Source organism: Hemicordylus capensis, chromosome 2 (assembly GCF_027244095.1).
Source record: "Hemicordylus capensis ecotype Gifberg chromosome 2, rHemCap1.1.pri, whole genome shotgun sequence".
Classification (NCBI taxonomy): Eukaryota; Metazoa; Chordata; class Lepidosauria; order Squamata; family Cordylidae; genus Hemicordylus; species Hemicordylus capensis.
The window spans coordinates 76,140,677-76,156,152 of NC_069658.1; the positions used below are offsets into that span (position 1 = coordinate 76,140,677).

At 40.2% G+C, this 15,476-nt stretch overlaps 1 protein-coding gene across 2 annotated transcripts in view; it reads left to right on the top strand.

The window, feature by feature from the left end:
- KCNN2 (potassium calcium-activated channel subfamily N member 2) overlaps positions 1-15,476 on the top strand; it is a 132,341-nt gene that overhangs the window by 77,806 nt on the left and 39,059 nt on the right. For both annotated transcript variants that reach the window (XR_008315664.1, XM_053293544.1), the window contains exon 5: positions 5,948-6,089. Coding sequence is in view for 1 of the 2 variants with exons in the window: in XM_053293544.1 (XP_053149519.1) it covers positions 5,948-6,089 (142 nt within the window). In the remaining variant the exon portion in view is untranslated. The remainder of the gene's footprint in view (positions 1-5,947; positions 6,090-15,476) is intronic.

Genomic DNA, 15,476 nt, shown 5'->3' on the forward strand with positions numbered 1-15,476 from the left:
AAGGGCGGTATAGAAACTGAATGAATGAATGATCTCTTAGTAGCCTTTGAATAATGTTTTGTATAACATGCTTGGATTTCTTCTATTTAACTTTATCAGTTTATTTAGAAATGCTTTGGGTTGATTTAAAAATTGTGGACATCTCCTTTAGTGCTTTTCAGTTGTTTTGCATGTTTTGCTTTTAATTAATGTCTATATGAACATAGCTCTCTTCATGTGCTTAGCTGAGCTGACAACAGTCTTTACATGGTGAAGGAGTGGGTGGTCCTCCACTATTTAGAAATTGTCACATGAAATGCAGGAGCACCACAGGGGCTGCCTCTTTGGTCATACAGACCACAAATTCATACCATATTCTCCTTTCAGCGCACCAGCTTCCCCCCCACCTTTTTTTTTTTTTGCGGAGAAAGAATCCTGCTGGTTGATCATCCATGTGGAGTATAAAAATCACAAGTGATGCTGTCTGTGTGGAGATGAGGAGGGGCACACAACTGCTCCTGCAAAGTTTCTCACCTGCCAGACAGTATAGAAACTGAGCATTAAAAAGTCAGGCCAGGACTGGACATCAGTTAATATCTGCATGATGGACTCATAGCTTTTCATAGTCAATTTTACAACCGGTTTCTCCATTGTATTCAGGGGGATTTAGATCAGGCAATTCTTATTACTTGTACTTTAACAATTAACTTCATTTTTAAAAGAAAAGGGGGAAAATAAAACAAAAGCCATGTATAAAATCTTCAGTGTATTGAGGAAAAAGGAAAAAAGAAAGAAAAGCCACTACCTATTATTTAAACTAGTGATGAAAAGACAGAAAATTTATTATTTTGGGGGATGTTTAATAGCTAGTTACTCCACTCAGTGTCAATTTGACAAGTTTCAGATTTAGTGGGATGTACAGTTTTAGCTATTGTTAGTCCAACTATATAATGTTCAGCAGGGCTATCGTTTGCATAGATTGGTCGCATTTTGCAGGATGGCTTAAAAAATTTATCCGAAAATGTATCCCTCCATACCTTCATACTATTAATTCACCTAGTAATTTTTGTTTGCATTATTTAGGGAAGGAAAATATTAGACTGTGAACTTTCCCACCCCCCACATGAGATTATCAGTGTTGAGTAGGCAACTCTGTATGAACTAGAAGATAAGCTGAAATGTAAAGTTTAATTCTTTTTACTTGTTGGCATAAAGATGAATGTGAAACAGCTGTCAAGGCAGAACTGATGAGTAGCAATTGTGTTCAGTTAACAGGCAGCTATTGTAACCATTAAAGTGGGATGAATCACTCAGTACAGACACTATTGTGTACAAAAATAATGTTGGGAGCCATCCATTTTGAGCCTTATTAGGGGAAAAAACCTCAATTACAGTTTCTTCTATGGATCTAGGATCGTAAAGGAAGGAATCTGGACTATTGCTTTGAAAAACATATATCACTTGGATTTTTATGAGTGATTTCACCCAGTGGCAAAACTTCCACTAATTTCAGTGAGTAGGAGCAGGGTCGTTTTTCATTTCTGTAACCAGGCCTGCTCAAGTTCATGTTTAGTGTTAACAGTTCCTGGGAAATATAATTATGTGGTTTGAAGAGTTCCAATGAACATCATATCTCCTTCCTTTGTAAGACACAAAGAGTAGGCTTAAATGACCAAATAAACCATAGTTTATTCAGACATTCATGTGACCTGAGTCCTTATGTTCTCTCATCCCCTTGCCACATTTCCTCATGTCCATTGACATCATTGTTTGTTCAACCCAGACCTGCTCAACTTCGGCCCTCCTGCAGATGTTGGCCTACAATTCCCATAATCCCTGGCTATTGGTTGCTGTGGCTGAGAATTATGGGAGTTGTAGTCCAAAAATAGCTGGGGGGCCTAAGTTGAGCAGGCCTGGTTTAACCCATGGCTCTATACCTTGTCCAAACCCATTTATTTATTTTATTTTTACTTTTACTTGTATATCCTGTTCTTCTTCTAATGAGCCCAGAGCAGTGTATACGATCTATGTTTATTCTCACACAACTCTGTGAGGTGGGTTAGGCTGAGAGATCAGTGACTGGCTCAGAGTCACCCAGTGAGTTCCATGACTGAACAGGAATTTGAACTCAGGTCTCCCTCATCCTAGTCTCACTCTAACACTACACTATGCTGGTTGTCCTCATAACCTGCAATTAAACCAGCACTGGAAACCAGAGTTGAATCTTGGTTTCAAATGTTGGTTTAAACATGGTTTAAAATACTGGGAAGCATCCAAACTATGCTGTCCTCATGTTAGAATGTTTCATACACACATTCCCTGATGCCCCTGATGTATGTCTTTGAGGATCCTCCAGCCCTCAGGGATATATTGATTGGGGCATGGGGTGTGTGAGGGCAACAGATGGAAGAGGAGCTCAGCAAAAATAATTGCTCACTCGAAATGTTTGAAGCTGAGGCAGCATTAGTCTGTCCACTGTTAAATTACAGCTCCAGGATTGGACATGCTGCGAAGCTGCAATTTAAACAAACTACAATATCAGTATCACAACTCATGGCAGGTTAAGGGGAGAAGCAAGTATATAACCTTCAGCATGTTGATGGACCAAATAAATAATACTTTATTTGGTCATTGAGCTAAAAATGTCTCTATTATCCATTGCAAGTAATTTGAAGATCACAGCTGGTGCTATGTGAATACAGATCTACCATTTGGATTGATGGGACATGTTTTTAGTAGCTGTTCATGGGATGCTATTGATAACGTAACAGTGCATCAGACTGAAATCCATTGGATACATCTCTAGGAAGTCATTGTAGACCTGTTTATTGCTTTCCTGAACATTTGCTGCAGTAGGTGGCATTTTGGAAGCACTATGCCTTGTAGAAATTCATCAGGCAGAAGTTCATCAAGTGCATCTCTATGAAGCAATTGTGGAGCTGCACCTGTTGAATATCTCCCTGGACACATCCATCTGCAGCCAAATGTGAGCTGAAAGACCAATGCAAAGTGTGAGTTCATGGAGTCTAATTAATAATAATTTATGAGATTGTAGTCTTTACTGCTTGCGTGGTGCAGAAGTAAAGGTGATAACTTGCGATTTCCACATTTTTAGAGTGAAAATTGTGAGCACCTTACCTTTCATCTTAAAACAAAGAGTTTTTTTAAATAGTTTAATTATCTAATGGACATTGGTTAGCATTTGTGGAGCAATAACCATTATTCTGAATGACTTCTTTAGCAGTAAGCCAAGTATCAGAGAGGATGAGACTACAGACTGAGGTTTCCTAGCTTCTCCTGAGGTGCTCTTTGTGATCATCCTAAGCACATTATGTTACATATATATGCAATTCCCTTTGTGCTGTGCTTGTTTTGAGGATGCAGTAGAGGATATAAAAGTCAAGCCTGTCTCTAAAGCTGTCATAACATTTCATTAACTATTAAAGCTTCACAGTAGGCACTTTGTATGAAGCCTGTTGTCTCATCTGAGTTTGCATTTGCATTATATTTGCATAAAGCTAACTAGGATGAAAGATGCCATGCTTCCAATGTTCTTTCTTTCCTCCATTTTAGAGTCAACAGAATGCCTCTGGTTCAAAAGATGCACACTGCACTCTGATTTTAAGCTTGATCTGAATACTTTTGGCATATCTTTCAGTTCAACATGATTTCAGCCAGTAGCATATCTTGGCTGTCTCTCTTTTAAACTGTTTTGCAGCCATAGACAAGGAAACATCTGTAGGTCATTCCACAGTGCAGTTAAACTAAACAAATCTGATTCATTGATACCAGTGTCTTGTGGATACTGTTTACAGGCTGAAATTCTATGCAAAGGAATATGGGCAGCTTGAGCATTACCCACACTCCTGCATGTGTGTAAATAGCTGTGATGAGGCTGCACCATAGGGCAGCAGCACTTGGACCCTGTGTATGGAGTTATGCAATGCATCCCCACTATTTCTAATGGGCAGCACATCATGCAGCTCTGTGCACAGAGCCCTTGTTCTGCTGCCCGGCAGCGCAACCCCATGACAGTTGTTTACCGGTATGTCTTGAGGGACTTTTCAAAAGCAAAAGAGATGGAGATGCTCTTATTTTGACAGGGAGCATATTCCAAAGCTTTGGGGCAGCCACAGAGAAGGCCTGGTCCCAAGTCACCACCAAACAAGCCAGTGGCAAGGTGAATTAAATAAGGTGAATTTAAGTATAGCATCAAAATTGTTTATTCACCTTAGTTATAGACCCAACCTGATATGATCCTATAGTGGTGCATTTTGATGAAGACAAGAGAACCAGTGACAAATGCTTCTTGCTGTGAACTTGTTCATGGCACTGTGAAGTCAGCAATTTGGTGAAAAAGGTACAGTACCCTAACAACAGGAGCTATTTTGCAGCAGGAAAATGCTCAGCCCCATGTTGCCAAAGCAACGTTGGGGTGCATTCAGGAGCTGAAATTTGAAACTACTACATCCTCCATACAGTCCTGATCTTGCGCCTTCTGATTTTTACATGTTTGCGCCACTAAAGATGCATTAAGGGATGCAAGTTCAGGGATGATGCAGACATTCAAAATGCAGTGCACAATTGACCACACTATTTACCAAAAACCTTTCCCTCTGATGGAATCAAAAAGCTTGTCAGCTGCTGGAATAAATGTGTCGAGATCAGGAGGTGGTCACACTGAAAAATATTTCTGGAATCAACAGTTTTGCTATACTTTAAATCACCTTATTTGTTGACTACCCCTTGTAGATAGTTGTGGCACATTAGCAAGATGCAAAGTTGACAGATATAGTATGGGACTGAAGACAATTTACTTGTTCAAGTTCTAGACTGCAGACTTACGGTCCAGTGCACACTTTCCTGGAAGCAAGCCCATTGAAAATGGTGAGATTTACTTCTGAGTAAACTTACACAGGATTGTGCTGCTAGGGAAATTTCAGCTATCATTGAGCCATTTTCCTTGGCCCAATCCTATGTATCTAATATGTCAGAATACCTTTTTAATTCAACTGCCAAATGACACTGGACAGCAGGACAGGCCTACCACACATGGCACAGTCATTGTTACATCATTGTAAATCAGATTTTAAATCTTGTAAATCAGAATTATGGGATCTGAGATTACTGTTATACTGTAGTCCTCAAAGCATCAGGGCCATTGTGTACTAATCATTGGCTGTATTATTGTTGTGCCAAGCCTAATGACTTTGTTAAAGGACAATAGGATTGTGTTCTGTTAAATCAAAACCATATAGAATAATTCGTAGTGAATCATTTCTGACATTACCTTTTCTTTGTGGCTGAAAACTGAGAAAGGCCATGAAGTGGTGTGTTACTAAACAGGGATATAGAGAGCTTCAATGAAAAAGTCATTTGAAGGACACTGAAAATTAAGATAGTTCTCTCAAATGCAACCTGTAAAATTGTTTTCAGTAATCATGCTGTTTAAAATATGCCATACTATAGTCTCGTCTATAGTGTTTTCTCCTATAGTGTTTTCAAAAATGTTATGGAGATTGACGTTGTATGGGTTGGATACATTAAGACCAATAAAACATGTTCTTGTTAACTCCTCTAATCTGTATTTTATATTCTTCAGGTTTTTAAAAAATGGGTATGATTTTCATTAAGAACAAATTGGAAAAATACAGGAATCTTAAGTGTGACTGAAATTAATTAAGGGGATGGATTCTCATTAAAATTTGCCAGTTTTGAGTTACATGTAAATCAATATTGTCAAAGATAGCCGTGTTGTCAATTTTCAGCAAGCAAGTGGCATGGCTACAGCAGGGTGCATTTGTGTATCACTGCCACCAGGGCATAAAGCAAAATATGCAAAGAAGTATTTGTTTCAAGTAACAAAAATAGCCTTGAAAAGGAACCAGTTAATAACAAAGCAACAACAGCAGCAATGAAATCCAAATCCTGTAGAATATATGATAAAATAATTATACATTCTTTCCAGGTATCATGATCAACAGGATGTGACTAGCAACTTCCTTGGAGCAATGTGGTTGATCTCAATAACTTTTCTCTCCATTGGATATGGTGATATGGTACCTCATACATATTGTGGAAAAGGAGTCTGCTTGCTTACTGGAATAATGGTGAGTACCACGGGTTTTAATGTCCACATTTCTTCTAGTTTGGTTTAAATCATTTCCAGAATAACTGCACTGGTTTTAAAACACATCTTATCAGTGTAATGTTGTTCATGAGATCATCAATCCATTGTGTAACATGTGGGATGAGTTATATGAGATTACTCACCAAGACATTTGGCAGGAACCTACAGGGATTTACTTCCTATGGAAGCACATGGATCTTGGTCAGAAAATAGTCAAACTGAGCTAAACTGGTTGTCATTCTGAGCATCAAATATCTTAGGTGTCAAATATTGTAGCCAACATACTTGTCTTTTTCTTGGTGGTTGTTTTGTTTTTTGGTGTCAGGCATGTGTAACCAGGCCATTAAAATGTCAGGCCAATAGTTCCTAGAGTTGTTGTCTTAAATACAGTGTTTTATATTTATAAAACTGCCATAGTGGCACTCAACATCTTTCTGTTAATGCAGTTGTTATTATTACTGCATACTCGGTTAAAGTGGCTGTGAAAAAGGCAGATACAGACGTATTAGGAGAGTGACTGAAAATACAACGGCAAATAGTAACCATTGTAAAGTAGTAAAATGGCAAAAACATATAGAGGTTTTTCATATGCGCAGCATAAACCAGGAAGCCCAGCCTGGTTTCTGCTGCATGTGAGAACTGCTGGGAGCCGTGCGGCTCCTGGTGGCAGTGCGGCAGTGGGACCGCTTAAGGAGCCCGCCGCTTAACAGGTTTTGGGTGTTCTCGTACCCCCAAACCGTGGGGTACGAGCACCGTGTCTGCCGTGGCTTCTTTCAGCTATGGTGGACATACTGGGGGGGAAGGGGGCTCCCAGGAATGCACAGCGCACTCACGGGACGATAGATATCGTCGCAGAATATAGGCTGTTCCCAGTAAAGCTGCTTTTTGTAATTGGCTGGTGGTGATTTCTGTGGCCCCTATGGTGTTGAGGTGCTCTTCAAGGTCTTTTGGAACTGCACCCAGGGCGCCAATGACCACTGGGATTATTTTGGTCTTTTTCTGCCACAGCCTTTCAATTTCAATTTGTAGATCTTTGTATTTGGTGATTTTTTTCTATTTCTTTTTCTTCTATTCTGCTATCCCCTGGTATTGCTATGTCGATTATTTTAACTTGTTTTTCTTTCTTCTCAACTACAGTTATATCTGGTGTATTGTGTGGCAGATGTTTGTCTGTCTGTAGTCAGAAGTCCCATAATATTTTTACATCTTCATTTTCGACAACGTTTTCAATTTTATGGTCGCACCAATGATTGGCTACAGGTAGCTTGTATTTTTTGCAGATGTTCCCATGTATCATCCCTGCTACCTTGTCATGCCTTTGTTTGTAGTCAGTCTGTGCGATCTTTTTACAACAGCTGATTAGGTGGTCCACTGTTTCATCTGCTTCTTTACAAAGGCGGCACTTGCTGTTTGTTGTTGACTATTCGACTTTTGCTCTTATTGCATTTATTCTCAGTGCCTGGTCTTGTGTAGGCACTATTAAACCCTCTGTTTCTTTCTTCAAGTTGCCATTCTTAAGCCATTGCCAGGTGTTGATGATGTCTGATTTTCCAATTATATTGTGCAAATATTGACCATGCAATGGCTTATTTTTCCATTTTTCTGCTCAGTTCTTGGCTTGTTCTTTCTTGTAGGCCTGCTTTGTTTCATTGGTGTTGAATAGTTTCCCGTTATTGCCCATTTGAAGTGCAACTTCTTCACTGTCCTTGATATATTCTTCAAGGCCTCTTTTCTCCTCCTCTGCTGTTTGATGGACTTGCAGCATTCCTCTTCCACCTGAGCTGCGAGGGAGGTATAGCCGATCTACATCTCTGCGGGGGTGCAGAGCATGATTGGTGGTCATGATTTTCCTGGTCCTACGATCCAGCGTCTCTAGGTCTGCCTGGCTCCAGTCTATTATTCCTGCAGTGTATCTGATAACAGGTATAGCCCAGGTGTTTATGGCTTATATGGTGTTCCCGCCATTGAGTTTGGACTTGAGGATTTTTCTAACTCTTCTGATGTATTCACTTCCAATTTTTCTTTTAACTTCAGCGTGTGCAACGTTATCAGCCTGGAGAATGCCCAAGTATTTGTAATGTGCTTTCTCTTCCAGGTTCTTGATGTTGCTTCCATTGGGCAGTTCTATTCCTTCTGTTTTTGTTATTTTCCCTCTGTTCATTATTAATGCAGCACACTTGTCTATTCCAAACTCCATTGCTATATCGCTACTGAATATACAGACAGTGTTTAGCAGTGATTCATTTTCTGACTGGGAAATACAACTTCAGATCGTCCATGTACAGCAGATGGTTGATTTTACTTGATGTTTTAGTTGTTTGGTATCCGAGGCCTGTTTGGTTTAGTATTTGTGAAAGTGGAGTCATGGTGATTACAAACAACAGAGGGGATAGTGAGTACCCATGGAAAATACCTCTTCTAATGCTAACCTGTCCAAGTGTCTCGCCATTGATGGTTAACTATGTACTCCACATGCTCATTGCTTTTTTAATAAATATCTGAATGTTTTTGCTGACACCAGTTGTTTCTAAACATGTTAGAGGCAATGAGTCAAAGTTTGTTTGAGGCAATGAGTCAAATGTTTGAGGCAATGAGTCAAAGGCTTTGCTGTAGTCAATCCATGCAACACTTAGATTGGTTTTTCGTCTCTTGCAATTTTCTGAAATCATTTTGTTATTCAGCAGCTGGTCTTTTGTGCCTCTGGTGTTCGGGCAATTTCCTTTCTGTTCAACTGGAAGCTGTTTGTTAGTTAATAAGTGTTGCATCACTTCATCTGCTATTATTCCAGTTAATAATTTGAACATGGTTGGCAGGCAGGTTATCGGTCTATAATTACTTGGAACTGCACCTTTTCCTGCGTCTTTCATGATGAGATGAGTTTTCCCAGTTGTTAGCCATTGTTCAATATCACCTCCTTGCAAAATGTGATTGAACTGTTTTGATAGTTGTTTATGAAGGCTTGTTAGGTGTTTAAACCAAGAGCCATGCAGTTTATCGTCGCCTGGAGCAGTCCAATTTTTAATTTTCTTTGCTCTTTCACTTATTAATTCTGGTGTTATTATTAGATCTTGCATTTGTTGGTTACATTTTTTGACCTCTTTCATCCAGCCTGCTTTTTTATTATAATCTATTGGATTGTCCCATAATTTTCCCCAGAATTGCACTGTTTCTTCTTTATTTGGTGTTTCTACGTTTCTTGCAGTTTCTCCTTCGATGCTTTGGTAGAAACATCTCTGATTCGACTGGAATTGGAGATTCTGCCTGTGTTGTGTAATTCTGGCTTCGTATCTGCTAATCTTCTTTGACACAGCTGTTATTTGCTGTTTTATTATTTCCAGGACTTCTCTAATTTTCCTTGAATCTAGGTGGTATTTTTGGATCAGATACTCTTTGGTGTTTTCATTCTTCAGCTTCCTGTCTTTCATATCTTTCAATTTGCTAGCATCTTATCTAAGCCTGGATATTTTATTTTCTAATCTAATCTTCCATTTAGGTGATGTACTACTTTCTTTTTTGACAGGTCCACTGATCTTATATCCGAGCTCTTGTGTTATTGTTGCTGCACTGTACATTAGTTGGTTTGTTTCTTGCAAATTCTTGGTTGTTATTTCTGCAAGTGCAGCATTTATGTCTTTTAATGCCTGAGCAAGTTTTTTGGCAACTGTCTTTAGCGCTCGAAGTCGAACCCTGGTGGTTGTTTGGTTCATGTGCTCAGTTATTTTTTGCTTTAGTTCTTGTTGCTTTTCTGTTAAACAGCATTTGGGTTTTCGAGGTGAAGGCAAAGGGGAGGTTGCCTGGTTTTGATTTTGAAACAGTTCAGCAATAGTGGCATCCTCTAGTTCCAACACCTCCTCCACCTGCGCCTGAGCCACTTCTTCAGTTGGTGGTAATTCTTCTTCCATATCTTGAGCCTGTGTTGCTCTTTGCAGTTCTTCTAGCTCAACTCCTGTGAATACTTTATTTCTTATTATGAATCTTCTCTGGTCTGCTAGCCTTTGTTCTGTTATTTCTGTATCTGGATGCTTCTCTTTCCAAATTTGGTACATTCTTTTAAAATAACCTCTTCTAGTTGCACTAGACTTGTAATAGCAGATCATTATTTCCTTGTTGGCATTTTTCGTATATTTTTTTTGGTTACGCGACGTTTCTTTCAGTAACCTTGCAGTCTCCAGCGCTGGTTGCTCAACTGAAGATCCTGAGTCCTGTTGCCCACTTGCTACCAGATGTCCGGGTACTCCAGCACCTGGTGCGGTCCTTGTTGACCCGGGCAGCGACCGATCCGGTATAGATTTATTAAAGTTACGTCTCACCATATTGTTGATGGGAGAGGCACTCTTCATCTGGCTCCTCTAGTGAGAACTGTCCAGTATGGTTGGACCTCTGGCATAGCTCTCACCTTCCTCAGAGCATGCAAGCCCCAGAACCACAGCAAGGTAGTACCTCACTGGGGGATTATTATTATTATTATTATTTCTTGTTTACGCAGTCAGACAGGTATTATTGACTGGTTTGTTTTATCCAGACATCGAGTCCTTCCCAAGGACCTGGGATGGCTGAATTTTATTATCAGTGTTGTTGCTGTTATTATAGATATTGTTGCAGAATATTATTATTATTATTATTATTATTATTATTATTATTATTATTAACAATTATTATACAGTTTATAACCTGTATTGTGGGTCCAATACCCAGAGGCAAGGCACATACTTTGCACGTTTTAGGCTTCAGGACCAGTCCTTGCAATCTGCAGTTAAAGGAGGAGGCTGGGGAAGACCTTTGTCTGAGTTCCTGGAGGGCACTGCCACTATCAGTCAGAGCAGAAAATACTGGGCTCAGTGATAGATCCATATAAGCCAGCTTCATAAGGCATTCATTGCTTCAAGGCATTATGATATTTCCCATCATAAATATTGTTTTTTAAGTATTAGACAACTACTTAGAGCATATGTCTGACAGCTAGAAGTGAAATCTTCATGTTGAAAGATGTAAGCCTTTGTCTCTCAGATGCTGAGCACAAGGGATGTGATTTTACCAACTTGCCCTCTTGTGATTTTCCTTCTGGCATTTGTTTTCTCTCTGTCAGAAAACTAATGCTTACTTTGATAGACTAACCCAGCACAGCAATTCTTTTGTTTGTATACATTTTAGATCTAAAAGACTTAGGGGCTATTAGACAATGAGCAAAAATCGGGCAAGGAGAGCCTAGCCTGATTTTTGCCGGTCATAAGAACCACCGGGCTCACAGCCAAGCCTGGTGGTTCTAAAGTGGGTAACCCACTCGAGAACCCCTGGTTTTAATTATCGTGAGTAGCCGCAGCGCACCTGTGGACCATTGGCTAGATTAAGGTACAAACCGAATTGCACCTGATTTGATTTGAATCAATTCAAGTTTTGGATCCCTCCTATTAATTCCCCCAGATTGCCAGCTTTCATTTTTTTTAAAAAAAGCTAAGCTCTAACCCTTATAGAAGTGGAGTTATGGAGCAAAATGTGTGGTCACTATTTTTCAAGTGTTTGGATTCTTTGGTGCATAATAACTTTCACTCAATGAATCCTTATGAGGATTCATTACACACCTTCATTTCTTCTATTCATTTTGACTGTCTTTTCGACCACGCCAACTGTCAACTGCCATGTACCAACTACACCCCACTCCCACCCGCAAGGCACTGGGGTACTACTCAGTTTAAGTTAAGCACCTAATGGGTAGAGGCTACCACCCAAACTGCAGAGGAATTGGGCAAAGGGCTGATTTTTGGTGAATTATTGAAGTTTTAGTGTCTTTGGGGCAGATTTGGGGCATAAAGTGGGATCTGGGGTGGAAGGGTGGGGTGGTAGTGCCTAATGGATGGAGGCTACCACCCAAATTGCAGGGGGATTGGGCAAAAGTTTGATTTTTGGTGAATTGTTGAGGTTTACGTGTCCTTAAGGTTTTTCCCCATAAGGTATAATGGAGGTGTATCGCTTCACGTTGCGGGGAAAGGGGTGGCCTAGAGTGTTGTGGGGTTGGTGGTAGTGCCCAAGGGGGGCAAGGAAGCTACCAGAATGTTTTCAAAGGATTTGGGCAGAGGGCTGATTTTTGGTGATTTGTTGAAGTTTATGCATCTTTAAGGTTTTTCTCCATAGGGAATCATGTAGGTTTCAGCAGCCCCATAACTCCACTTGGGGGGTGCTGGGGTGGCCCAGAGTGAGTGGAAGTGTAGTGAACTACACTGGCCACCCCTATGGGAAACCCATGGGGTAAAGGGTTCTGTTGTTTCTGAGGTGTTCTGAGTATGGATTATCTGATAGCAAATGAGAGTGGATTCATGATTTGTATTGAAAATCTCATTTGCTACCAGAGAAACTACACTCAGAACTTCAACAATTCACCAAAAATCAGCCCTTTGCCCAGTCCCTCTGCAATTTGGGTGGTAGCCTCCACCCATTAGCCACTTCCACCCCACCCCACTCTTTTAGCCCTGGGACCCATTTTTTGATCTGAATCTGAATTGATCTGAATCAATTCGGATTCAGATTAATTCGGATCCAGATCAAATGTGGGGTGATTCGTATGGGTCAGATTCAGACCCAAAAATAAATCGGGGGTGTTTTGATTCGGATCCAAATCGAAACACCAAAAATCCAAATTGTACACCCCTAATCCAAAGTCAGTCCAGACTTAAGAGAACAACTGCAGGTAAATGTGAGTGCTGCTGTTTATCCAGTGACTTGTGATTTATAAAGTTATGGATGGTAACACCTGACCATGGGTACAGACCTCTTCACATTGTCCACAAACACACTCCTCTGTGCTAAGTACTGCCAAAAAGGGGGGGGGGCTCCTTGCTTTCCAAACCAACAAGGAATACCATTCTCTGCATTATAGTTAGTGCAGATTTTGCAAGTTCATAATAAACCCTGTTGGGCATACCCTAACTTGGTGTTGCTGGGAATGGCCTACCTCTGCTGCCTGGGTGTTCTTCAAAAAATAAGTTTCTCAGCATCGCTGGACTCTCATGTGGTCCACAAAAGTTCAGTAGAGCATGACGCTTCTGAGACGCATTTGTGATGGAATGTTGGTGAGTTTTTAACATCCAGTGTGTTACCCGCTTTACTGCAGTGTTGGTTTAACAGTATTGTTACTTGCAGGGAGGGTTCCTGTGCCTTTCATAGATAGAAGTCGATGAAGCTTTTCCTGCTGAAGAGCTTAAATGATGGAAATGCTTCACTATTTTAATTTCTGTCTTCCAAGCAGTTGAGAATATCTGCCTCAAAAGCAAGTGTCTTACATGGTAAATAAATAGGATTGCAAAGGACAGGGTTTTCTTCACTTAGTTCAGAAAGGTGTATCTCTTCATTGATTCTGTATTTCTGAGGTTTCCTAATGCATGACCCTTCATTTCCCATTACTGAGCCAAAATAAATTTGTTTTGTGAAAACTGCAGCGATGCTAGTGGCAGGATTGTTCATGTAAAATTTGGTATCTGTAGGTGGTATGGGTTAGAGTGCTGTAACTTCTGTGTACCTTTAGTTGGGATCAGTAGCTTAAAATCCAGTTGCTTAAAAATTGGATTATTTAGAGACAGGTGGGGGAGTGGGGAAAGCAATATGTGGGATGGGAATATGTTGGGTTACACATTGAAATTTTTCTGCTAACGCATATCTACATAAATATACTTGTTGTACATCCTTACATTTTTTGGGAGTTCAGTTACTGCATGGGCCCTCAAGAACCCACACATTGTGTGTGTGTGTGTGTGTGTGTGTGTGTGTGTGTGTGTGTGACAATGTCTGTGCATAGGAGGGTGGTGCTTATCTTGTGGAAGTGGGTGGGCAGGCCATTAGGTCCTGGCTCCAAAATTACCTAGCTGTACCTCTGGTAGCCAGTGTTTTTTACATAGTCTAAAAATGAAGTAGAAGGGCATGATCACAGCCTTCTACCCCACTCCCTGGTTGTGTGAATGCTCAGTCTACAGAGCAAGGTAGCAAGAGTGCCCAACAGTGGGGAACTCCCCCAATGCACCGCCCTTCGGCCATGGTGCATTGTGGGATGCCGGAGGACTTCCTAGCAGCAGAGCTTACAGGGGAAGAGCTATTGTGTGTGTGGAGGCAGGTAGGAGCCTGCCTCCTCGCCAGCCCTCCCCAGTGCAGTCATGTGAATTACATTTATTTATTTATTTATTTATTTATTTATTTATTTATTTATTTGATTTCTATACCGCCCCTCCAAAAAAGGCTCAAGGCACTTTACACAGAGAAATAATAAATAAATAAGATAGATCTCTGTCCCCAAAGGGCTCACAATCTAAAAAGCAACGTCAGATAGACCCCAGCAACAGTCACCGGAGGTACTGTGCTGGGGGTGGAGAGGGTCCGTTACTCTCCCCCTGCTAAATAAAGAGAATCACTACATTAAAAGGTGCCTCTTTGCCAAGTTAGCAGGGTTTTATATGTGTTTTATAAAATTCTTATTTTCTGAAAAAGAGCATCTAGCAACATATTGGACATGTGGTAAGTCAAGTAAAGAAACTTGACAACATATGGATGATTCCCACACATCTGGAAAACTAAATCAGCCATAAAATTGAATAGATTACTTGCAGCCAAGTACAATGAAGAAGTCCACCTTAAGTGGCGCAGTGGGGTAATGCTTGACTAACAAGCAAAAGGTTGCCAGTTCAAATCCCTGCTGGTACTATATTGGGCAGCAGCGATATAGGAAGATGCTGAAAGGCATAATCTCATTCTGCGTGGGAGGAGACAATGGTGAACCCCTCCTGGATTCTACCAAAGACAACCACAGGGCTCTGTGGGTGCCAGGAGTCAAAATTGATTTGACTGCACACTTTACCTTTACTTTACCATGAATCTACTATAGGGAAACTAGTTAAGACCTATATAGATTCCCTCCACTTAGGGTATATCAGACACAGCTTTTGCAAACTGAAAACTTTGAAGAGATATTATGCTGCAATGCATATGGGGATATTGTAATTATGTAAGTTATCAGCATAACAGAGTGGGCATATGAGCCGACTAAAGATAAGCATGCTGTGTTCAATGTGATAGTTAAGTATGTGATTAATTATATCCAACTGTAAGCAATAGGAGTTAAAGTGCCTAATAGATTAGTATTTATTTATAATTAGTTGTTACTTCTTAAGCACAAGTCTAAGACCAAAGTGCTGTAGAAACAAAAATTAACTAACTATATTGTAAACATGTTCCAGGGAACATGTCTAGGTATATGTGACCTGATATTTGATACATTATTATTTCTGTGTATATGTATGCTCACGTGTGGTCCCTCACTAAAAATGGATAACTAATTTGCTGAAGCTGCATACCTTTGTTTTAATTTGTGTTTTGTTCTGCATCAGTT